This window comes from Oncorhynchus clarkii, chromosome 11 (assembly GCF_045791955.1).
Source record: "Oncorhynchus clarkii lewisi isolate Uvic-CL-2024 chromosome 11, UVic_Ocla_1.0, whole genome shotgun sequence".
NCBI lineage: Eukaryota > Metazoa > Chordata > Actinopteri > Salmoniformes > Salmonidae > Oncorhynchus > Oncorhynchus clarkii.
Window position 1 is genome coordinate 5,798,085 of NC_092157.1, and position 25,658 is coordinate 5,823,742.

A 25,658-nucleotide genomic window follows, 5' to 3' on the forward strand; every position below is an offset into this window, starting at 1 on the left:
GCTGTCATTATAAATAAATCAAATCAAATCAAATTTTATTTGTCACATACACATGGTTAGCAGATGTTAATGCGAGTGTAGCGAAATGCTTGTGCTTCTAGTTCTGACAATGCAGTAATAACCAACAAGTAATCTAACTAACAATTCCAAAACTACTGTCTTGTACACAGTGTAAGGGGATAAAGAATATGTACATAAGGATATATGAATGAGTGATGGTACAGAGCAGCATAGGCAAGATACAGTAGATGGTATCGAGTACAGTATATACATATGAGATGAGTATGTAAACAAAGTGGCATAGTTAAAGTGGCTAGTGATACATGTATTACATAAGGATACAGTCGATGGTATAGAGTACAGTATATACGTATGCATATGAGATGAATAATGTAGGGTAAGTAACATTATATAAGGTAGCATTGTTTAAAGTGGCTAGTGATATATTTACATCATTTCCCATCAATTCCCATTATTAAAGTGGCTGGAGTTGAGTCAGTGTCAGTGTGTTGGCAGCAGCCACTCAATGTTAGTGGTGGCTGTTTAACAGTCTGATGGCCTTGAGATAGAAGCTGTTTTTCAGTCTCTCGGTCCCAGCTTTGATGCACCTGTACTGACCTCGCCTTCTGGATGATAGCGGGGTGAACAGGCAGTGGCTCGGGTGGTTGTTGTCCTTGATGATCTTTATGGCCTTCCTGTAACATCGGGTGGTGTAGGTGTCCTGGAGGGCAGGTAGTTTGCCCCCGGTGATGCGTTGTGCAGACCTCACTACCCTCTGGAGAGCCTTACGGTTGTGGGCGGAGCAGTTGTCGTACCAGGCGGTGATACAGCCCGACAGGATGCTCTCGATTGTGCATCTGTAGAAGTTTGTGAGTGCTTTTGGTGACAAGCCAAATTTCTTCAGCCTCCTGAGGTTGAAGAGGCGCTGCTGCGCCTTCTTCACGATGCTGTCTGTGTGAGTGGACCAATTCAGTTTGTCTGTGATGTGTATGCCGAGGAACTTAAAACTTGCTACCCTCTAAGGATATATATATTTTTTTTATTATTCTTATTATTTTTTTGATTACTTATAAATAAGGATTTGTTCGTAACTGACTTGCCTAGTTACATAAAGGTTGAATACATTTCTTTTTTTTTTTTTAAAAGCTGGTCAGTTTGTCCTTCTCTTAGGCTTAATTGTGTCCATGAAACGGCACCTTAGTGTGTGGTTTGTTCCATTTAAAAAAGGTCTAGATTAGTTATACCATTCCTGGCAATTGGTGAATACGCAAACCATTTTTATTTTACCTTTATTTAACTAGGCAAGTCAGTTAAGAACAAATTCTTATTTTCAATGACGTTCTAGGAACAGTGAGTTAACTGCCTGTTCAGGGGCAGAACGACAGATTTGTACCTTGTCAGCTCGGGGGTTTGAACTTGCAACCTTCCGGTTACTAGTCCAACGCTCTAACCCTGCCGCCCCTGCTACTGCAGTTCTAATTTGTCAATGTAATGGTCTCTAATGGTTTTCGATGGTAAAAGTCCCAAACACACACAGTATAGTGTTTTTTTTTTTAATGGTATTGTGTTGGGAAGGATTACGACCCAAATTGGAGGTTCGGTATTTATTCATATTTATTAAAGATGATATGAATGCAATACATTAAAATGACCAATGTGGGGGCACTCGATTATCTTCATTCCTCTGAGATCATAATCTCATCTGTTTCTATTCACAGAAAGAAAGAAAAAAGATTTCAGAACAATCTGAGCTGGTGGGTGTTGAAATCCTGTTTCTTGTGCTTTTTGAAGTGGAATGACTCTGTTCTGTTCAACCCACCAGTGGTTGACTGACAAGACACTAGTGCCTGGTAGTCACTGATCACCTGTTTTATGAACCAGCACAGATCGGGACAGGCCAGCAGGGATTTTTTTTTTTTGTTGCTCAGTATCTTTGTTGCATAACACAGTTGTAAACAATTAGGGACCACCTTGTTGGCTTACCTAGAATTATTCAAAGTGCATGGTCGGGCTATATTGTGAAGAACTACAATCAATGTCATTTACTGAAAAGTCTATAATCAATCAGAATTTAATTTGCACTTTTCCCTGACATGAGATCTTATCTCCTCACGGCTAATTTCCTCGCTCTTGGCCAGAGGTTTTTATTTCGACCTGCCAATGTTTGTACTGCTAGCCTATACTCCCTCAGTCATGTGACTGTTATTGAAGAATGTATCATACGCGAATCCATCTATACACACAGTCTACTCCCTCAGTCATGTGACTGTTATTGAAGAATGTATCATACGCAAATCCATCTATACACACAGTCTACTCCCTCAGTCATGTGACTGTTATTGAAGAATGTATCATACGCGAATCCATCTATACACACAGTCTACTCCCTCAGTCATGTGACTGTTATTGAAGAATGTATCATACGCGAATCCATCTATACACACAGTCTACTCCCTCAGTCATGTGACTGTTATTGAAGAATGAATCATACGCGAATCCATCTATACACACAGTCTACTCCCTCAGTCATGTGACTGTTATTGAAGAATGTATCATACGCGAATCCATCTATACACACAGTCTACTCCCTCAGTCATGTGACTGTTATTGAAGAATGAATCATACGCAAATCCATCTATACACACAGTCTACTCCCTCAGTCATGTGACTGTTATTGAAGAATGAATCATACGCAAATCCATCTATACACACAGTCTACTCCCTCAGTCATGTGACTGTTATTGAAGAATGTATCATACGCGAATCCATCTATACACACAGTCTACTCCCTCAGTCATGTGACTGTTATTGAAGAATGTATCATACGCGAATCCATCTATACACACAGTCTACTCCCTCAGTCATGTGACTGTTATTGAAGAATGTATCATACGCGAATCCATCTATACACACAGTCTACTCCCTCAGTCATGTGACTGTTATTGAAGAATGTATCATACGCGAATCCATCTATACACACAGTCTACTCCCTCAGTCATGTGACTGTTATTGAAGAATGTATCATACGCAAATCCATCTATACACACAGTCTACTCCCTCAGTCATGTGACTGTTATTGAAGAATGTATCATACGCGAATCCATCTATACACACAGTCTACTCCCTCAGTCATGTGACTGTTATTGAAGAATGTATCATACGCGAATCCATCTATACACACAGTCTACTCCCTCAGTCATGTGACTGTTATTGAAGAATGTATCATACGCGAATCCAAATCCATCTATACACACAGTCTACTCCCTCAGTCATGTGACTGTTATTGAAGAATGTATCATACGCGAATCCAAATCCATCTATACACACAGTCTACTCCCTCAGTCATGTGACTGTTATTGAAGAATGTATCATACGCGAATCCATCTATACACACAGTCTACTCCCTCAGTCATGTGACTGTTATTGAAGAATGTATCATACGCGAATCCATCTATACACACAGTCTACTCCCTCAGTCATGTGACTGTTATTGAAGAATGTATCATACGCGAATCCATCTATACACACAGTCTACTCCCTCAGTCATGTGACTGTTATTGAAGAATGTATCATACGCGAATCCATCTATACACACAGTCTACTCCCTCAGTCATGTGACTGTTATTGAAGAATGTATCATACGCGAATCCATCTATACACACAGTCTACTCCCTCAGTCATGTGACTGTTATTGAAGAATGAATCATACGCGAATCCAAATCCATCTATACACACAGTCTACTCCCTCAGTCATGTGACTGTTATTGAAGAATGTATCATACGCGAATCCATCTATACACACAGTCTACTCCCTCAGTCATGTGACTGTTATTGAAGAATGTATCATACGCGAATCCAAATCCATCTATACACACAGTCTACTCCCTCAGTCATGTGACTGTTATTGAAGAATGTATCATACGCAAATCCATCTATACACACAGTCTACTCCCTCAGTCATGTGACTGTTATTGAAGAATGTATCATACGCGAATCCATCTATACACACAGTCTACTCCCTCAGTCATGTGACTGTTATTGAAGAATGTATCATACGCGAATCCATCTATACACACAGTCTACTCCCTCAGTCATGTGACTGTTATTGAAGAATGTATCATACGCGAATCCATCTATACACACAGTCTACTCCCTCAGTCATGTGACTGTTATTGAAGAATGTATCATACGCAAATCCATCTATACACACAGTCTACTCCCTCAGTCATGTGACTGTTATTGAAGAATGTATCATACGCGAATCCATCTATACACACAGTCTACTCCCTCAGTCATGTGACTGTTATTGAAGAATGTATCATACGCGAATCCATCTATACACACAGTCTACTCCCTCAGTCATGTGACTGTTATTGAAGAATGTATCATACGCGAATCCAAATCCATCTATACACACAGTCTACTCCCTCAGTCATGTGACTGTTATTGAAGAATGTATCATACGCAAATCCAAATCCATCTATACACACAGTCTACTCCCTCAGTCATGTGACTGTTATTGAAGAATGTATCATACGCGAATCCATCTATACACACAGTCTACTCCCTCAGTCATGTGACTGTTATTGAAGAATGTATCATACGCGAATCCATCTATACACACAGTCTACTCCCTCAGTCATGTGACTGTTATTGAAGAATGTATCATACGCGAATCCAAATCCATCTATACACACAGTCTACTCCCTCAGTCATGTGACTGTTATTGAAGAATGTATCATACGCGAATCCAAATCCATCTATACACACAGTCTACTCCCTCAGTCATGTGACTGTTATTGAAGAATGTATCATACGCAAATCCAAATCCATCTATACACACAGTCTACTCCCTCAGTCATGTGACTGTTATTGAAGAATGTATCATACGCGAATCCATCTATACACACAGTCTACTCCCTCAGTCATGTGACTGTTATTGAAGAATGTATCATACGCGAATCCATCTATACACACAGTCTACTCCCTCAGTCATGTGACTGTTATTGAAGAATGTATCATACGCGAATCCATCTATACACACAGTCTACTCCCTCAGTCATGTGACTGTTATTGAAGAATGTATCATACGCGAATCCATCTATACACACAGTCTACTCCCTCAGTCATGTGACTGTTATTGAAGAATGAATCATACGCGAATCCAAATCCATCTATACACACAGTCTACTCCCTCAGTCATGTGACTGTTATTGAAGAATGTATCATACGCGAATCCATCTATACACACAGTCTACTCCCTCAGTCATGTGACTGTTATTGAAGAATGTATCATACGCGAATCCATCTATACACACAGTCTACTCCCTCAGTCATGTGACTGTTATTGAAGAATGTATCATACGCGAATCCATCTATACACACAGTCTACTCCCTCAGTCATGTGACTGTTATTAAAGAATGAATCATACGCAAATCCAAATCCATCTATACGCACAGTCACTGCCTGCAATGTTGTTGTCACTGTGGTTTCAAGGATTAGCCTAAAGTTTAGTGAGTCATTTGACAAAATTTTAAGGAGAGCTTGACAGACACGATGGACTACAAGGGCAGTGTTTACGCCTGGTAATTACCCTAGTGAAAGGTTGTGTGTGGGGGTGTGTGTGTGTGTGTGTGTTTGCATGCATGCAGAAAGAGTCCACCTGCTCATCCAGTCAGGAAATGAACAGGGACAAGATAATACCTCAAGTGTATTCCAATAATAATAATAATCTACAGAGCTTCTGAAGAGAGTAGGGACTATCCCTTCTGAGGCACACCATAAAGAATGGACGGGGAGATACACCAAACGTGTTTTCAACAACCACAATTTGCCCAAAGGCCTTGTTGTATGTTCATGCACATGAGCCTTTAATAAACAGCAGACGCTAGGGCCTGTTCTGCTTCTGCAACCACAGACTGGACAAATTATTATTCTTCAATTCAATTTGTATTAGTGTCTGTTTAGTTTCTGCTCCTAAAATTGTTTCCAGATTATTTCTAAGTACCCTTTCTGTCAGGAACCATAGAGCCAGCATTCCATGTCAGCATAGGTATCTCCCGTTGTCTTGGCAATTCTCACATTACATGCTTTTTACTCTTTAAATTATTATTTTTTATCACAAACAATTTTTTTCAGAAAATCATGATGATTTTAGTCCATTTTTTAGACCTGTACATGCCTCCTGTCAGACTCTATGATGTGTGAACCGTGACAACATCTTGGAGTCGTTATCCTGTCAGACTCTATGATGTGTGAACCGTGACAATACGGAAAATTTCAGGAAAGTGCCGTTGTAAAAACTATCAAGTGCTATGATGAAACTGTCTCTCATGAGGACCGCCACAGGAAAGGAAGACCCAGAGTTGCTTCTGCTGCAGAGGACAAGTACATTGGAGTGACTACTTTGAGAAACAGACACCTCACAAGTCCTCAACTGGCAGCTTCATTAAATAGTACCCGCAAAACACCAGTCTCAACGTCAACAGTGAAGAGGCGACTCCGGGATGTTGGCCTTCTAGGCAGAGTTCCTCTGTCCAGTCTCAACTTCAACAGTGAAGAGGCGACTCCGGGATGTTGGCCTTCTAGGCAGAGTTCCTCTGTCCAGTCTCAACGTTAACAGTGAAGAGGCGACTCCGGGATGTTGGCCTTCTAGGCAGAGTTCCTCTGTCCAGTCTCAACTTCAACAGTGAAGAGGCGACTCCGGGATACTGGCCTTCTAGGCAGAGTTCCTCTGTCCAGTGTCTGTGTTCTTTTGCCCATCTTAATCTTTTATTTTTTTTGGCCAGTCTGATATATGGCTTTTTCTTTGCAACTCTGCCTAGAAGGCCAGCATCCTGGAGTCACCTCTTCACTGTTAACGTTGAGACTGGTGTTTTGCGGGTACTATTTAATGAAGCTGCCAGTTGAGGACTTGTGAGGCGTCTGTTTCTCAAACTAGACACTAATGTACTTCCACGCACTCCCGCATGTTGTCCTGACTCCACACTCCCGTGTGTTGTCCTGACTCTACACTCCCTCCCTCATGCTGTCCTGACTCTACACTCCCTCGTGCTGTCCTGACTCTACACTCCCTCGTGTTGTCCTGACTCTACACTCCCTCCCTCCCTCGTGTTGTCCTGACTCTACACTCCCTCCCTCGTGTTGTCCTGACTCTACACTCCCTCCCTCGTGTTGTCCTGACTCTACACTCCCTCCCTCGTGCTGTCCTGACTCTACACTCCCTCCCTCGTGTTGTCCTGACTCTACACTCCCTCCCCCGTGTTGTCCTGACTCTACACTCCCTCCCTCGTGTTGTCCTGACTCTACACTCCCTCCCTCGTCTTGTCCTGACTCTACACTCCCTCCCTCGTGTTGTCCTGACTCTACACTCCCTCCCTCGTGTTGTCCTGACTCTACACTCCCTCCCTCGTGTTGTCCTGACTCTACACTCCCTCCCTCGTGTTGTTCTGACTCTACACTCCCTCCCGTGTGTTGTCCTGACTCTACACTCCCTCCCTCGTGTTTTCCTGACTCTACACTCCCTCCCTCGTGTTGTCCTGACTCTACACTCCCTCATGTTTTTCTGACTGTGTGATCTCATATTTTCCCTGTCTTATTTTAAGCCCCAGGAGTAAAACAGAAGATTAAATCATGACTAGCTGAATAAAGACAGACTTGCTTTCTAGTTGAGTCATTTTAGCTACTCCCAGGTCTATGCTGAGCCAATCTGTTCCATGGGTAAGATGGATAGCTTTTTAACTGTGTGTGTAGGTTAGTAGGATGGATCGTGGGTGCTGGTTTCTGGGTGCTGGTTTCTGGGTGCTGGTTTCTGGGTGCTGGTTTCTAGGTGCTGGTTTCTAGGTGCTGGTTTCTGGGTGCTGGTTTCTGGGAGCTGGTTTCTAGGTGCTGGTTTCTGGGTGCTGACATCTGCAGTGTTTTCTCTCTCTTCCCCAGGTGGAATACTCCTACCCTCCCCTCATCCCTGAGGAGGGCCATGACAGCAACAACCTGCCTGAGGAGTGGAAGTACCTGCCTTTCCTTGCCCTGCCTGACGGAGCACACAACTACCAAGAAGGTACATAACACCCTGACCCCTGACCTTTACCCTGACCCTTAACCCTGCCTGACGGAGCACACAACTACCAAGAAGGTACATAAACACCCTGACCCCTGACCTTTACCCTGACCCTTAACCCTGCCTGACGGAGCACACAACTACCAAGAAGGTACATAACACCCTGACCCCTGACCTTTACCCTGACCCTTAACCCTGCCTGACGGAGCACACAACTACCAAGAAGGTACATAAACACCCTGACCCCTGACCTTTACCCTGACCCTTAACCCTGCCTGATGGAGCACACAACTACCAAGAAGGTACATAACACCCTGACCCCCTGACCTTTACATAAAAACCAAATGGCACACTTCCTTTTATAGTGCACTACCTTTTGACCAGCGCCCATAGGGTGCAATTTGGGACACAACCAGATACTTCCTCTTTTTGTCTTTCCATCTTTCCACCTCTCCTTCCTGTGTTACTACACCGCTCCTGACAGTTTAAAAATGATTCTACTGTCACATTTAGCCCCGCCGTCTTCACCCCGTTTGAGACTCTGTTATTGCGTCTTACCTGCTAAAATAAGTGTCAAATAAATCTGCTGATGATGAGTCCTCATTACCTTAAAATGGACAGCTTTAGGGCCTCCCGGATGGCGCAGTGGTCTAGGGCACTGCATCGCAGCGCTCGCTGTGCCACCAGAGACTCTGGGTTTGCGCCCAGGCGCTGTCGCAGCCGGCCGCGACCGGAAGGTCCGTGGGGCGACGCACAATTGGCCTAGCGTCGTCCGGGTTAGGGAGGGTTTGGCCGGTAGGGATATCCTTGTCTCATCGCGCACCAGCGACTCCTGTGGCGGGCCGGGCGCAGTGCACGCTGACCAGGTCGCTAGGGTACGGTGTTTCCTCCGACACATTGGTGCGGCTGGCTTCCGGGTTGGAGGCGCGCTGTGTTAAGAAGCAGTGCGGCTTGGTTGGGTTGTGTATCGGAGGACGCATGACTTTCAACCTTCGTCTCTCCCGAGCCCGTTTAGGAGTTGTAGCGATGAGACAAGATAGTAACTACTAACAATTGGAAACCACGAAAAGGGGGTAAAAAAATAATAATACAATTTTAAAAATTAAAAAATGAACAGCTTTGTCATCATGTTTGGCTTAGCCGAACTGGGCTACTGCAGTGCTCATGTTAGTATGTGAAATCAGCAGGAAGTCATGTTGGAAATGAGTTTTTTTTTTTTTTTTTAAAGCTAGTTAGGTCATATAGACTAGCTGTGGTGCAGCGTGTGACTGTTGTTGTTCTGCAGGGTAATGTTGCCTTGAGGCCCTCCATCTTGGCAAGCCTCCTTCTGTTGTTCATGATGTCACTGAGGCCAACAGGCCGGGCCGTTAGCCAGTCAGCACTCACTCATCATGTGATCTGATTTTCCTTTTGGTCTGCTACTTGACCCGGGGCTGTCGTTAAGCAGTACAGACGGAGGGAGTGGACTCGATTCACAGTAATATTTTGCAACACATCCTCTTTCAAGGATATATAACGGATAGGCCTAGTAAGATAAGAAAGCTGAACAATATTATAGATATGAAGTCTGTTCTACATCTGTATTAGTAAAAATGATTAGTTTAACTGCACGGTATGTGTAAAACCAGATTTGAAATCATCTCTGGAACTGTACAAGTCCTCACCTAGTCCATGTTTTACACTGTAGGCCCTGTAGTGTCGTCTGGGAGTGATTCACTGGCTGCTTGTTGGCCGGGTGCATTAACCTCACCGACGCAGTACATTTTGATTAGGGAGTGATTCACTGCAGTGCAGTCGGGCTACAGGAGCAACGGGCAACATGAGACAGACTCATGCATGGGATGGCACAGCTCATTGGAGTAGAGCAGGGCAGTGCATCGTGCTGCTGAGGAGAGGAAGCTAGTAGACTACAGCTGTGTGGCTCTTCATGTGTCCTTTGGCTGTGCTGTTGCTCTGGTCCAGGGTGTTACATGCTGCTTGCTGACGCTAAAGGCTCAGGGTCAGTGAGCCGCGAGTAACGCCCTGGACCAGAGCTAGCTGGACTGTGCCGTCCAGTCTGTCTGCCCCGACCTGTCTCTGGCCTTGGTTGCAGTCACGGAGACGGGTCCTTGGTTACAGTCACGGAGACGGGTCCTTGGTTACAGTCACGGAGACGGGTCCTTGGTTACAGTCACGGAGACGGGTCCTTGGTTGCAGTCACGGAGACGGGTCCTTGGTTGCAGTCACGGAGACGGGTCCTTGGTTGCAGTCACGGAGACGGGTCCTTGGTTGCAGTCACGGAGATGGGTCCTTGGTTACAGTCACGGAGACGGGTCGTTGGTTACAGTCACGGAGGCGGGTCCTTGGTTGCAGTCACGGAGACGGGTCCTTGGTTGTAGTCATGGAGATGGGTCCTTGGTTGTAGTCACGGAGACGGGTCCTTGGTTGCAGTCACGCAGACGGGTCCTTGGTTACAGTCACGGAGACGGGTCCTTGGTTACAGTCACGGAGACGGGTCCTTGGTTACAATCACGGAGACGGGTCCTTGGTTACAGTCACGGAGACGAGTCCTAGCTCTGAGAGGGAGGATGCCTTAGCAACATTAGAAAAAAAAACACTCCATCTCTTACCGTCGTCATGGCCACTGGCCTCCTGATCCAAGTCAGAACCCCAGATTCTCTGATCTAATTGACTGACATTTCCACAGATCCTCGTATACATCCACATGTAGTCTTATGTAGTCTTATGTAGCCTTATGTAGCCTCATGTAGCCTTATGCAGCCTTATGTAACCTTATGTAGCCTTATGTAGCCGTAATAATAACTGCCACTGTTTGGAATCACGTGCTCCTCCTTCCATCCCATCAGTTTATGGAGGATGTGATTTTCAAACATTTGACAGTAATTATATACCGGTCTGTGAGGCTAACGATGTTTTGGTGCTGAGTACAACAACAGAGGGAAGATAACAAGGTGATTTTCAGAGTCGTCTTTCGGTCGCTACAAACAACAGATTCTCACTTCTTAATGTGTAATTCATTTGCTAGTGCTGAAATTGCTGTTTCCGTTCTTTGTTTAGTTTTTTTGTTGGCTAATTAACTAAGGACCACGTTACGACAGATCTGAGATCAGAGAGAGTTGTATAACTCTCTTATCTGGAGCGACTTACAGGCAGTGCATTGGTGAAAACAATTGCATGTTATTGCAGGTGGACCATTCCTGGAAAATAGCGGCTAATGATGTGATTTGTTGTTTTGTTGTTTCTCAGACACCGTGTTCTTCCACCTCCCTCCTCTCGCTGGAGCAGATGTGAAGTGTGTGTACGGAGTCTCCTGCTATCGCCAAATAGAAGCTAAGGTTGGTTCCCCCTCATGTCTTTACCAGCTGGTCTACAGAGTAGAGTCTCTACACCAGCTGGTCTACAGAGTAGAGTCTCTCTACCAGCTGGTCTACAGAGTAGAGTCTCTCTACCAGCTGGTCTACAGAGTAGAGTCTCTCTACCAGCTGGTCTACAGAGTAGAGTCTCTCTACCAGCTGGTCTACAGAGTAGAGTCTCTACACCAGCTGGTCTACAGAGTAGAGTCTCTCTACCAGCTGGTCTACAGAGTAGAGTCTCTCTACCAGCTGGTCTACAGAGTGGAGTCTCTCTACCAGCTGGTCTACAGAGTAGAGTCTCTCTACCAGCTGGTCTACAGAGTAGAGTCTCTACCAGCTGGTCTACAGAGTGGAGTCTCTCTACCAGCTGGTTGACAGAGTAGAGTCTCTACACCAGCTGGTCTACAGAGTAGAGTCTCTCTACCAGCTGGTCTACAGAGTAGAGTCTCTCTACCAGCTGGTCTACAGAGTAGAGTCTCTCTACCAGCTGGTCTACAGAGTGGAGTCTCTCTACCAGCTGGTTGACAGAGTAGAGTCTCTAGACCAGCTGGTCTACAGAGTAGAGTTTCTACCAGCTGGTCTACAGAGGACCACTGTACTACAGAGTAGAGTCTCTACCAGCTGGTCGACAGAGTAGAGTCTCTCTACCAGCTGGTCGACAGAGTAGAGTCTCTCTACCAGCTGGTCGACAGAGTAGAGTCTCTCTACCAGCTGGTCGACAGAGTAGAGTCTCTCTACCAGCTGGTCGACAGAGTAGAGTCTCTACACCAGCTGGTCTACAGAGTAGAGTCTCTACACCAGCTGGTCTACAGAGTAGAGTCTCTCTACACCAGCTGGTCTACAGAGTAGAGTCTCTCTACCAGCTGGTCTACAGAGTAGAGTCTCTCTACCAGCTGGTCTACAGAGTGGAGTCTCTCTACCAGCTGGTCTACAGAGTGGAGTCTCTACACCAGCTGGTCTACAGAGTAGAGTCTCTCTACCAGCTGGTCGACAGAGTAGAGTCTCTCTACCAGCTGGTCTACAGAGTAGAGTCTCTCTACCAGCTGGTCTACAGAGTAGAGTCTCTCTACCAGCTGGTCTACAGAGTGGAGTCTCTCTACCAGCTGGTCGACAGAGTAGAGTCTCTACACCAGATGGTCTACAGAGTAGAGTCTCTACACCAGATGGTCTACAGAGTAGAGTCTCTCTACCAGCTGGTCTACAGAGTAGAGTCTCTCTACCAGCTGGTCTACAGAGTAGAGTCTCTCTACCAGCTGGTCTACAGAGTAGAGTCTCTCTACCAGCTGGTCTACAGAGTAGAGTCTCTCTACCAGCTGGTCTACAGAGTGGAGTCTCTCTACCAGCTGGTCTACAGAGTAGAGTCTCTCTACCAGCTGGTCTACAGAGTGGAGTCTCTACACCAGCTGGTCTACAGAGTAGAGTCTCTCTACCAGCTGGTCTACAGAGTAGAGTCTCTCTACCAGCTGGTCGACAGAGTAGAGTCTCTCTACCAGCTGGTCTACAGAGTGGAGTCTCTCTACCAGCTGGTCGACAGAGTAGAGTCTCTCTACCAGCTGGTCGACAGAGTAGAGTCTCTACTCATTTCTCGGTGGTTATGTTTCCTGACTGTTTCCTGACTGTTTCCTGACTGTTTCCTGACTGTTTCCTGTTTGTTTCCTGTCTGTTTCCTGTCATCAGTGTTTTGTTATTTTTCTTTTTCAGTCCCTGAAGGTCCGTCTGGCTGACGTCACCAGGGAGACGGTCCAGAAGAGTGTGTGTGTCCTCAGTCAAGTGGTGAGTGTCTGTGTGTCTGTGTGTGTGTGTGTGTGTGTGTGTGTGTGTGTGTGTGTGTGTGTGTGTGTGTGTGTGTGTGTGTGTGTGTGTGTGTGTGTCCTCAGTCGAGTGGTGAGTGTCTGTGTGTGTGTGTGTCCTCAGTCGAGTGGTGAGTGTCCTGATGTGACAAAGAGGGAGAGAGGGGTGGGGATCGCTCTATGAAAAGTCACACAGTGACCCCTGGGTCAGTGGACAGCCTCCTCTCTGTCCATACGCCCCCGATGACCCCTGGGTCAGTGGACAGCCTCCTCTCTGTCCCTACGACCCCCAGCCCTCTATGACCCCTGGGTCAGTGGACAGCCTCCTCTCTGTCCCTACGACCCCCAGCCCTCTATGACCCCTGGGTCAGTGGACAGCCTCCTCTCTGTCCCTACGACCCCCAGCCCTCTATGACCCCTGGGTCAGTGGACAGCCTCCTCTCTGCCCGTAGGCCCCCGGCCCTCTATGACCCCTGGATCAGTGGACAGCCTCCTCTCTGTCCGTATGCCCCCGATGACCCATGGGTCAGTGGACAGCCTCCTCTCTGTCCCTACGACCCCCAGCCCACTATGACCCCCTGGGTCAGTGGACAGCCTCCTCTCTGTCCGTAGGCCCCCGGCCCTCTGTGACCCCTGGGTCAGTGGACAGCCTCCTCCTGGAATCAAAATTAAATATAGCTCAGTGAAGTTGCACATTGGTGAAATCAGCCATTATTCAGTTTGAATTATAGACGCCTGGTGAGGACCCTTCACTGAGTCAATGATGTCCTTCTTCCCCAGCCTCTGTACGGTCTCCTCCAAGCTAAACTGCAGCTCATCACACACGCCTACTTTGAGGAGAAAGACTTCTCACAGATTTCGATATTGAAGGTGAGTGTTTCCAGTCAGCTCTCTTTCACAGTCAGATGTTTAATCACCAAGTCTTTAATCACTTTATTCCATGATGTGTGACCTCACGCGTTTGTGGAACATTGAACTCAGAACCTTGTCTTACCCCTCCTCTCTCTCTCCCCCCTCTTTCTCTATATCCCTCATCTCTCTCTCCCCCATCTTTCTCTCTCTACCCCTCCTCTCTCTACCCCTCCTCTCTTTCTCCCCCCTCTTTCTCTCTCTACCCCTCCTCTCTCTACCCCTCCTCTCTCTACCCCTCCTCTTTCTCTCTCTACCCCACCTCTCTCTACCCCTCCTCTTTCTCTCTCTACCCCTCCTCTTTCTCCCCCCTCTTTCTCTCTCTACCCCTCCTCTCTCTACCCCTCCTCTTTCTCTCTCTACCCCTCCTCTTTCTCCCCCCTCTTTCTCTCTCTACCCCTCCTCTCTCTACCCCTCCTCTTTCTCTATCTACCCCTCCTCTCTCTACCCCTCCTCTTTCTCTCTCTACCCCTCCTCTCTTCCTCCCCCCTCTTTCTCTCTCTACCCCTCCTCGCTCTCTCCCCCCTCTTTCTCTCTCTACCCCTCCTCTCTTTCTCCCCCCTCTTTCTCTCTCTACCCCTCCTCTCTTTCTCCCCCCTCTTTCTCTCTCTACCCCTCCTCTCTTTCTCCCCCCTCTTTCTCTCTCTACCCCTCCTTGCTCTCTCCCCCCTCTTTCTCTCTCTACCCCTCCTCTCTTCCTCCCCCCTCTTTCTCTCTCTACCCCTCCTCGCTCTCTCCCCCCTCTTTCTCTCTCTACCCCTCCTCTCTTTCTCCCCCCTCTTTCTCTCTCTACCCCTCCTCTCTCTACCCCTCCTCTCTCTACCCCTCCTCTTTCTCTCTCTACCCCACCTCTCTCTACCCCTCCTCTTTCTCTCTCTACCCCTCCTCTTTCTCCCCCCTCTTTCTCTCTCTACCCCTCCTCTCTCTACCCCTCCTCTTTCTCTCTCTACCCCTCCTCTTTCTCCCCCCTCTTTCTCTCTCTACCCCTCTCTCTACCCCTCCTCTTTCTCTATCTACCCCTCCTCTCTCTACCCCTCCTCTTTCTCTCTCTACCCCTCCTCTCTTCCTCCCCCCTCTTTCTCTCTCTACCCCTCCTCGCTCTCTCCCCCCTCTTTCTCTCTCTACCCCTCCTCTCTTTCTCCCCCCTCTTTCTCTCTCTACCCCTCCTCTCTTTCTCCCCCCTCTTTCTCTCTCTACCCCTCCTCTCTTTCTCCCCCCTCTTTCTCTCTCTACCCCTCCTCGCTCTCTCCCCCCTCTTTCTCTCTCTACCCCTCCTCTCTTCCTCCCCCCTCTTTCTCTCTCTACCCCTCCTCGCTCTCCCCCTCTTTCTCTCTCTACCCCTCCTCTCTTTCTCCCCCTCTTTCTCTCTCTACCCCTCCTCGCTCTCTCCCCCCTCTTTCTCTCTCTACCCCTCCTCGCTCTCTCCCCCCTCTTTCTCTCTCTACCCTTCCTCGCTCTCTCCCCCCTCTTTCTCTCTCTACCCCTCCTCTCTCTCTCCCCCCTCTTTCTCTCTCTACCCCCCTTCTCTCTCCCCCCTCTTTCTCTCTTTACCCCCCTTCTCTCTTTCTCCCCCCTCTTTCTCTCTCTCTCTTTCTCCCCATCTGTAGGAGTTGTATGAACACATGAACAGCTCTCTGAGAGGGACAGCTCTAGAGGGATCCCAAGTGTTCCTGGGTAAAACTGTTCTGCTATTCTCCCTGGCTTCAAATGGCACCCCATTCCCTTCATAGTGCCCTGCTATAGACCCTTCATAGTGCCCTGCTATAGACCCTTCATAGTGCCCTGCTATAGACCCGTCATAGTGCCCTGCTATAGACCCTTCATAGTGCCCTGCTATAGACCCTTCATAGTGCCCTTCATAGTGCCCTTCATAGTGCCCGTCATAGTGCCCTGCTATAGACCCTTCATAGTGCCCTTCTATAGACCCTTCATTGTGCCCTGCTATAGACCCGTCATAGTGCCCTGCTATAGACCCTTCATAGTGCCCTTCATAGTGCCCTGCTATAGACCCTTCATAGTGCCCTTCATAGTGCCCTGCTATAGACCCTTCATAGTGCCCTTCATAGTGCCCTTCATAGTGCCCGTCATAGTGCCCTGCTATAGACCCTCCATAGTGCCCTTCATAGTGCCCTGCTATAGACCCTTCATAGTGCCCTGCTATAGACCCTTCATAGTGCCCTGCTATAGACCCTTCATAGTGCCCTGCTATAGACCCTTCATAGTGCCCTGCTATAGACCCTTCATAGTGCCCTGCTATAGACCCTTCATAGTGTCCTTCATAGTGCCCTGCTATAGACCCTTCATAGTGCCCTGCTATAGACCCTTCATAGTGCCCTGCTATAGACCCTTCATAGTGCCCTGCTATAGACCCGTCATAGTGCCCTGCTATAGACCCTTCATAGTGCCCTGCTATAGACCCTTCATAGTGCCCTGCTATAGACCCTTCATAGTGCCCTGCTATAGACCCTTCATAGTGCCCTGCTATAGACCCTTCATAGTGCCCTGCTATAGACCCTTCATAGTGCCCTGCTATAGACCCTTCATAGTGCCCTGCTATAGACCATTCATAGTGTCCTTCATAGTGCCCTGCTATAGACCCTTCATAGTGCCCTGCTATAGACCCTTCATAGTGCCCTGCTATAGACCCTTCATAGTGCCCTGCTATAGACCCTTCATAGTGCCCTGCTATAGACCCGTCATAGTGCCCTGCTATAGACCCTTCATGGTGCCCTGCTATAGACCCTTCATAGTGCCCTGCTATAGACCCTTCATAGTGCCCTGCTATAGACCCTTCATAGTGCCCTGCTATAGACCCTTCATAGTGCACTGCTATAGACCCGTCATAGTGCCCTGCTATAGACCCTTCATAGTGCCCTGCTATAGACCCTTCATAGTGCCCTGCTATAGACCCTTCATAGTGCGCTGCTATAGACCCTTCATAGTGCCCTGCTATAGACCCTTCATAGTGCCCTGCTATAGACCCTTCATAGTGCCCTGCTATAGACCCTTCATAGTGCCCTGCTATAGACCCTGCGTTAGACACTGCTTTAGGCCCTGCTTTAGGCTTTAGGCCCTGCTTTAGGCTTTAGGCCCTGCTTTAGGCCCTGCTTTAGGCTTTAGGCCCTGCTTTAGGCCATGCTTTAGGCCCTACTTTAGGCTTTAGGCCCTGCTTTAGGCCCTGCTTTAGGCTTTAGGCCCTGCTTTAGGCCCTGCTTTAGGCTTTAGGCCCTGCTTTAGACCCTGCTTTAGGCCCTCTTTAGGCTTTAGGCCCTGCTTCTAGACCCTTCTTTAGACCCTGCTTTAGGCCCTGCTTTAGGCTTTAGGCCCTGTTTTAGGCCCTGCTTTAGGCTTTAGGACCTGTGTTAGGCTTTAGGCCCTGCTTTAGGCCCTGCTTTAGGCCCTGCTTTAGGCTTTAGACCCTGCTTTAGGCTTTAGGCCCTGCTTTAGACCCTGCTTTAGGCTTTAGGCCCTGCTTTAGGCCCTGCTTTAGGCTTTAGGCCCTGCGTTAGGCTATAGGCCCTGGTCATCTGTGGGGTGATCAGGTGTCTATTGTTGTAGACCTCTAACATGTCCTAGATTAGCTGCAGAAATATGTCTGTCACATGTGACTATTGAGCCACTTGTTATGGTGATAAACCCAGCTTACAGAAACAGGGTGCATCTTTTCAAGGGGGGGAGGGGTCTTCTCTCATGACGTTGAGCACTCAGCTGGCATCCAAAATGGCTCCCTATTTCCTATGTAGGGCCCATGGAGCTCTGGTCAAAAGTATTACCCTCTATAGGGAATGGGGGTGTAATTTGGGACACATATTCACACGTGTGATAGAAATGTCCTCCTTGAGGCAAATTTCACATTCTTCACATTCTCTCCCGACAGGTATGTCACCAAGAGATTTAATACTGCACTTTCGACACAAGGTACATTTCATGTGTTTTGAGGCAAGCAGATGACTTGTAAAGGTTTAAGATGAGTCCCAAATGGCACCCTATTCCCTATATAGTGCACTACTTTTGACCAGAGCCCCAGAGAACCGTAGCCCAGAGATCTGTAGCCCAGAGATCTGTAGCCCAGAGATCTGTAGCCCAGAGATCTGTAGCCCAGAGAACTGTAGCCCAGAGAACTGTAGCCCAGAGAACTGTAGCCCAGAGAACTGTAGCCCAGAGATCTGTAGCCCAGAGAACTGTAGCCCAGAGAACTGTAGCCCAGAGAACTGTAGCCCAGAGAACCGTAGCCCAGAGAACCGTAGCCCAGTGAACTTGTAGCCTGAAGAACCGTAGCCCAGAGAACCGTAGCCCAGAGAACCGTAGCCTGACGAGCAGTAGCCCAGTTCCCTGTGGGATCTGGTCTTAAAGTAGTGCACTATAAACGGAGTAGGGTGCCATTTGGGAAATCCTCCTGGAAACATCTGCCAAAGACTGTAGTTTAATTGTTGTGCTTGAATTAACCTGCTTCCTTTAACTCTCCCCTTCTCTCTCTCTCCCCTTCTCTCTCTCTCTCTCTCTCTCTCTCTCCTCTCTCAGGTTCTGATCCTCTTCAAACTGATTCTGCTGGAGAAGAAGGTGAACACGTGATTTAGCACCAACAGCATATCACAACCCAATGACATGTACCACACACAGTGACCTCACAGCAAGAGAGCACGTCGTCAGTCATCATATATACAGTGCCTTGCGAAAGTATTCGGTCCCCTTGAACTTTGCGACCTTTTGCCACATTTCAGGCTTCAAACATAAAGATATAAAACTGTATTTTTTTGTGAAGAATCAACAACAAGTGGGACACAATCATGAAGTGGAACGACATTTATTGGATATTTCAAACTTTTTTAACAAATCAAAAACTGAAAAATTGGGCGTGCAAAATTATTCAGCCCCCTTAAGTTAATACTTTGTAGCGCCACCTTTTGCTGCGATTACAGCTGTAAGTCGCTTGGGGTATGTCTCTATCAGTTTTGCACATCGAGAGACTGAAATTTTTTCCCATTCCTCCTTGCAAAACAGCTCGAGCTCAGTGAGGTTGGATGGAGAGCATTTGTGAACAGCAGTTTTCAGTTCTTTCCACAGATTCTCGATTGGATTCAGGTCTGGACTTTGACTTGGCCATTCTAACACCTGTATATGTTTATTTTTGAACCATTCCATTGTAGATTTTGCTTTATGTTTTGGATCATTGTCTTGTTGGAAGACAAATCTCCGTCCCAGTCTCAGGTCTTTTGCAGACTCCATCAGGTTTTCTTCCAGAATGGTCCTGTATTTGGCTCCATCCATCTTCCCATCAATTTTAACCATCTTCCCTGTCCCTGCTGAAGAAAAGCAGGCCCAAACCATGATGCTGCCACCACCATGTTTGACAGTGGGGATGGTGTGTTCAGCTGTGTTGCTTTTACGCCAAACATAACGTTTTGCATTGTTGCCAAAAAGTTCAATTTTGGTTTCATCTGACCAGAGCACCTTCTTCCACATGTTTGGTGTGTCTCCCAGGTGGCTTGTGGCAAACTTTAAACAACACTTTTTATGGATATCTTTAAGAAATGGCTTTCTTCTTGCCACTCTTCCATAAAGGCCAGATTTGTGCAATATACGACTGATTGTTGTCCTATGGACAGAGTCTCCCACCTCAGCTGTAGATCTCTGCAGTTCATCCAGAGTGATCATGGGCCTCTTGGCTGCATCTCTGATCAGTCTTCTCCTTGTATGAGCTGAAAGTTTAGAGGGACGGCCAGGTCTTGGTAGATTTGCAGTGGTCTGATACTCCTTCCATTTCAATATTATCGCTTGCACAGTGCTCCTTGGGATGTTTAAAGCTTGGGAAATCTTTTTGTATCCAAATCCGGCTTTAAACTTCTTCACAACAGTATCTCGGACCTGCCTGGGGTGTTCCTTGTTCTTCATGATGCTCTCTGCGCTTTTAACGGACCTCTGAGACTATCACAGTGCAGGTGCATTTATACGGAGACTTGATTACACACAGGTGGATTGTATTTATCATCATTAGTCATTTAGGTCAACATTGGATCATTCAGAGATCCTCACTGAACTTCTGGAGAGAGTTTGCTGCACTGAAAGTAAAGGGGCTGAATAATTTTGCACGCCCAATTTTTCAGTTATTGATTTGTTAAAAAAGTTTGAAATATCCAATAAATGTCGTTCCACTTCATGATTGTGTCCCACTTGTTGTTGATTCTTCACAAAAAAAATACAGTTTTATATCTTTATGTTTGAAGCCTGAAATGTGGCAAAAGGTCGCAAAGTTCAAGGGGGCCGAATACTTTCGCAAGGCACTGTATATATATATATAAAACACACTACCCCAAGAGGGACTGGACGAGCATAAGTTCCCTGGAGATGTTTTATCTCCCCATAGATGACTCTGTGTATGTCGTCGTCCCCCCCCCCCCCCCCCCCCTCTCTCTCAGGTCCTGTTCTACGTGTCTCCAGTCAACAGGCTAGTAGGAGCTCTGATGACCGTACTGTCTCTGTTCCCAGGTGAGAAGAGTCCACCAGTCACTTGTGTGCCTCAAATGGCACCCTATTCCCTATATACAGTAGTTTTTAAACATTTATTTAATTTAACCTTTATTTAACTAGGCAAGTCAGTTAAGAACAAATTCTTATTTACAATGACGGCCTACACCGGGTAACAGTGGGTTAACTGCCTTGTTCAGGGACAGAACAACAAGTTTACCTTGTCAGCTCGGGGATCCGATCTAGCAACCTTTCAGTTTCTGGTCCAACACTCTAACCACTAGGCTACCTGCCACCTCTACACTCTAACCACTAGGCTACCTGCCACCTCTACACTCTAACCACTAGGCTACCTGCCTCCCCTCCACTCTAACCACTAGGCTACCTGCCACCTCTACACTCTAACCACTAGGCTACCTGCCACCTCTACACTCTAACCACTAGGCTACCTGCCACCTCTACACTCTAACCACTAGGCTACCTGCCACCTCTACACTCTAACCACTAGGCTACCTGTCACCTCTACACTCTAACCACTAGACTACCTGCCTCCTCTACACTCTAACCACTAGACTACCTGCCTCCTCTACACTCTAACCACTAGGCTACCTGCCTCCTCTACACTCTAACCACTAGACTACCTGCCTCCTCCACACTCTAACCACTAGACTACCTGCCTCCTCCACACTCTAACCACTAGGCTACCTGCCACCTCTACACTCTAACCACTAGGCTACCCTGCCTCCTCTACACTCTAACCACTAGGCTACCTGCCTCCTCTACACTCTAACCACTAGGCTACCCTGCCTCCTCTACACTCTAACCACTAGGCTACCTGCCACCTCTACACTCTAACCACGAGGCTACCTGCCACCTCTACACTCTAACCACTAGGCTACCTGCCACCTCTACACTCTAACCACGAGGCTACCTGCCACCTCTACACTCTAACCACTAGGCTACCTGCCACCTCTACACTCTAACCACTAGGCTACCTGCCACCTCTACACTCTAACCACTAGGCTACCTGCCACCTCTACACTCTAACCACGAGGCTACCTGCCACCTCTACACTCTAACCACTAGGCTACCTGTCACCTCTACACTCTAACCACTAGACTACCTGCCACCTCTACACTCTAACCACTAGGCTACCTGCCTCCTCTACACTCTAACCACTAGGCTACCTGCCACCTCTACACTCTAACCACTAGGCTACCTGCCACCTCCACACTCTAACCACTAGGCTACCTGCCACCTCTACACTCTAACCACTAGGCTACCTGCCACCTCTACACTCTAACCACTAGGCTACCTGCCACCTCCACACTCTAACCACTAGGCTACCTGCCACCTCTACACTCTAACCACTAGGCTACCTGCCTCCTCTACACTCTAACCACTAGGCAACCTGTCGCCCCTACACTCTAACCACTAGGCTACCTGCCGCCTCTAACCACTAGGCTACCTGCCGCCTCTAACCACTAGGCTACCTGCCGCCTCTAACTACCTGCCGCCTCTTGGGGATCCGATCTAGCAACCTTTCAGTTTCTGGTCCAACACTCTAACCACTAGGCTACCTGCCACCTCTACACTCTAACCACTAGGCTACCTGCCACCTCTACACTCTAACCACTAGGCTACCTGCCTCCCCTCCACTCTAACCACTAGGCTACCTGCCACCTCTACACTCTAACCACTAGGCTACCTGCCACCTCTACACTCTAACCACTAGGCTACCTGTCACCTCTACACTCTAACCACTAGACTACCTGCCTCCTCTACACTCTAACCACTAGACTACCTGCCTCCTCTACACTCTAACCACTAGGCTACCTGCCTCCTCTACACTCTAACCACTAGACTACCTGCCTCCTCCACACTCTAACCACTAGACTACCTGCCTCCTCCACACTCTAACCACTAGGCTACCTGCCACCTCTACACTCTAACCACTAGGCTACCCTGCCTCCTCTACACTCTAACCACTAGGCTACCTGCCTCCTCTACACTCTAACCACTAGGCTACCCTGCCTCCTCTACACTCTAACCACTAGGCTACCTGCCACCTCTACACTCTAACCACTAGGCTACCTGCCACCTCTACACTCTAACCACTAGGCTACCTGCCACCTCTACACTCTAACCACCAGGCTACCTGCCCCCTCTACACTCTAACCACTAGGCTACCTGCCACCTCTACACTCTAACCACTAGGCTACCTGCCACCTCTACACTCTAACCACTAGGCTACCTGCCACCTCTACACTCTAACCACTAGGCTACCTGCCACCTCTACACTCTAACCACTAGGCTACCCTGCCACCTCTACACTCTAACCACTAGGCTACCCTGCCTCCTCTACACTCTAACCACTAGGCTACCCTGCCACCTCTACACTCTAACCACTAGGCTACCTGCCACCTCTACACTCTAACCACTAGGCTACCTACCACCTCTACACTCTAACCACTAGGCTACCTGCCACCTCTACACTCTAACCACTAGGCTACCTGCCTCCTCTACACTCTAACCACTAGGAAACCTGAGTATGGGTGATATCTTGAGTATGAGTGATATCGCGAGTATGGGTGATTTTTTTGTACATATGTTGTTGGATTCTTCTTCCCCCATACTGAAGGTCAAAGGTGATGTTGAGTCCTATAGGTCAGGATATCATGTATGCTGTGTTTCTTCCTCTAGGTATGATAGAGCACGGCCTGGCTGACTCCTCCCACTACCGGCCAAAGAGCAGCGTCTCCGAGGATATCACACTAGGAGAATGTGTGTCTGGGGCAGAGGACTTGGTCTCTGTTTCCGTCACTGACGTCACCAACGCTACCGTGGAGCTAATGGGGGAGGAGGGCTTCGGAGAGGACCACACCACCTCCACCGTGAAGGCTTCACGGAGGACATTGCCTTCCCCAGAGACCTCCACCCCAGCTAGGGAGAACACCCAGCTGAAGCCCCCCTCCCGGACTTCCCCAGACTCCTCGGAGAGCGACTGGGAGACACTGGATCCCAGTGTTTTGGAGGAAGGGACTAGTGACTCAGAGGTGGGGGGTTCAGGGGGTCTGGAGACAGGTATCCCCATCACGGTGCAGCCCCGGGGCCTGTCGGCAGGTCCAGGAGGCCAGGGAGCCGTCTCTCAGGGCTTGGTGTCTGGACTGGAAGAGGATCAATATGGCCTGCCACTCGCCATCTTCACCAAGGTACCCAACTCAACACAGATCCTTTCAGCGTACACTTAGAAAGATCTTTATCGGCGTCTGTAGATCTCTCTCACTGTCGACCAATCAACTAGCAGTGTTTCTAATCCACAGAGACCTTAACCTGCTTTTTAAATTATTCACCTACATGTTGCCATGGCAACAGCCAACTGATCTAGCGTTCCTCTTTAGTTACAGGGTGGGGGGTGGATCGTTCCTCTTTAGTTACAGGGTGGGGGGTTGATCATTCCTCTTTAGTTACAGGGTGGGGGTGGATCGTTCCTCTTTAGTTATAGGGTGGGGGTGGATTGTTCCTCTTTAGTTACAGGGTGGGGGTGGATCATTCCTCTTTAGTTACAGGGTGGGGGGTTGATCATTCCTCTGTAGTTACAGGGTGGGGGTGGATCGTCCCTCTTTAGTTACAGGGTGGGGGTGGATTGTTCCTCTTTAGTTACAGGGTGGGGGTGGATTGTTCCTCTTTAGTTACAGGGTGGGGGTGGATCATTCCTCTTTAGTTACAGGGTGGGGGGTTGATCATTCCTCTTTAGTTACAGGGTGGGGGTGGATCGTTCCTCTTTAGTTACAGGGTGGGGGTGGATCATTCCTCTTTAGTTACAGGGTGGGGGGTGGATCGTTCCTCTTTAGTTACGGGGTGGGGGGTTGATCGTTCCTCTTTAGTTACAGGGTGGATCGTTCCTCTTTAGTTACAGGGTGGGGGTGGATCGTTCCTCTTTAGTTACAGGGTGGGGGTGGATCGTTCCTCTTTAGTTACAGGGTGGGGGTGGATCGTTCCTCTTTAGTTACAGGGTGGGGAGTGGATCGTTCCTCTGTAGTTACAGGGTAGGGGTGGATCGTTCCTCTTTAGTTACAGGGTGGGGGTGGATCGTTCCTCTGTAGTTACAGGGTGGGGGTGGATCGTTCCTCTTTAGTTACAGGGTGGGGGTGGATCGTTCCTCTTTATTTAAAGGGTGGGGGTGGATCGTTCCTCTTTAGTTACAGGGTGGGGGTGGATTGTTCCTCTTTAGTTACAGGGTGGGGGTGGATCGTTCCTCTTTAGTTACAGGGTGGGGGTGGATCGTTCCTCTTTAGTTACAGGGTGGGGGTGGATCATTCCTCTTTAGTTACAGGGTGGGGGTGGATCGTTCCTCCTTTAGTTACAGGGTGGGGGTGGATCGTTCCTCTTTAGTTACAGGGTGGGGGTGGATCGTTCCTCTTTAGTTACAGGGTGGGGGTGGATCGTTCCTCTTTAGTTACAGGGTGGGGGTGGATCATTCCTCTTTAGTTACAGGGTGGGGGGTGGATCGTTCCTCTTTAGTTACAGGGTGGGGGGTGGATCGTTCCTCTTTAGTTACAGGGTGGGGGTGGATCGTTCCTCTTTAGTTACAGGGTGGGGGTGGATCGTTCCTCTTTAGTTACAGGGTGGGGGTGGATCGTTCCTCTTTAGTTACAGGGTGGGGGTGGATCGTTCCTCTTTAGTTACAGGGTGGGGGTGGATCGTTCCTCTTTAGTTACAGGGTGGGGGTGGATCATTCCTCTTTAGTTACAGGGTGGGGGTGGATCATTCCTCTTTAGTTACAGGGTGGGGGGTTGATCATTCCTCTTTAGTTACAGGGTGGGAGTGGATCGTTCCTCTGTAGTTACAGGGTGGGGGTGGATCGTTCCTCTTTAGTTACAGGGTGGGGGTGGATCGTTCCTCTGTAGTTACAGGGTGGGGGTGGATCGTTCCTCTTTAGTTACAGGGTGGGGGTGGATCATTCCTCTTTAGTTACAGGGTGGGGGGTGGATCGTTCCTCTTTAGTTACAGGGTGGGGGGTGGATCGTTCCTCTTTAGTTACAGGGTGGGGGGTGGATCGTTCCTCTTTAGTTACAGGGTGG

At 48.1% G+C, this 25,658-nt stretch overlaps 1 protein-coding gene across 1 annotated transcript in view; it reads left to right on the forward strand.

Moving 5' to 3' along the window:
* LOC139420509 (late secretory pathway protein AVL9 homolog) overlaps positions 1–25,658 on the forward strand; it is a 37,008-nt gene that overhangs the window by 968 nt on the left and 10,382 nt on the right. Inside the window, exons 2-10 of the mRNA XM_071170715.1 lie at positions 7,937–8,057; positions 11,304–11,392; positions 13,112–13,183; positions 13,981–14,070; positions 15,717–15,783; positions 17,987–18,027; positions 18,631–18,669; positions 20,526–20,595; positions 23,278–23,786. Of these exons, the coding sequence (XP_071026816.1) occupies positions 7,937–8,057; positions 11,304–11,392; positions 13,112–13,183; positions 13,981–14,070; positions 15,717–15,783; positions 17,987–18,027; positions 18,631–18,669; positions 20,526–20,595; positions 23,278–23,786 (1,098 nt within the window). The remainder of the gene's footprint in view (positions 1–7,936; positions 8,058–11,303; positions 11,393–13,111; positions 13,184–13,980; positions 14,071–15,716; positions 15,784–17,986; positions 18,028–18,630; positions 18,670–20,525; positions 20,596–23,277; positions 23,787–25,658) is intronic.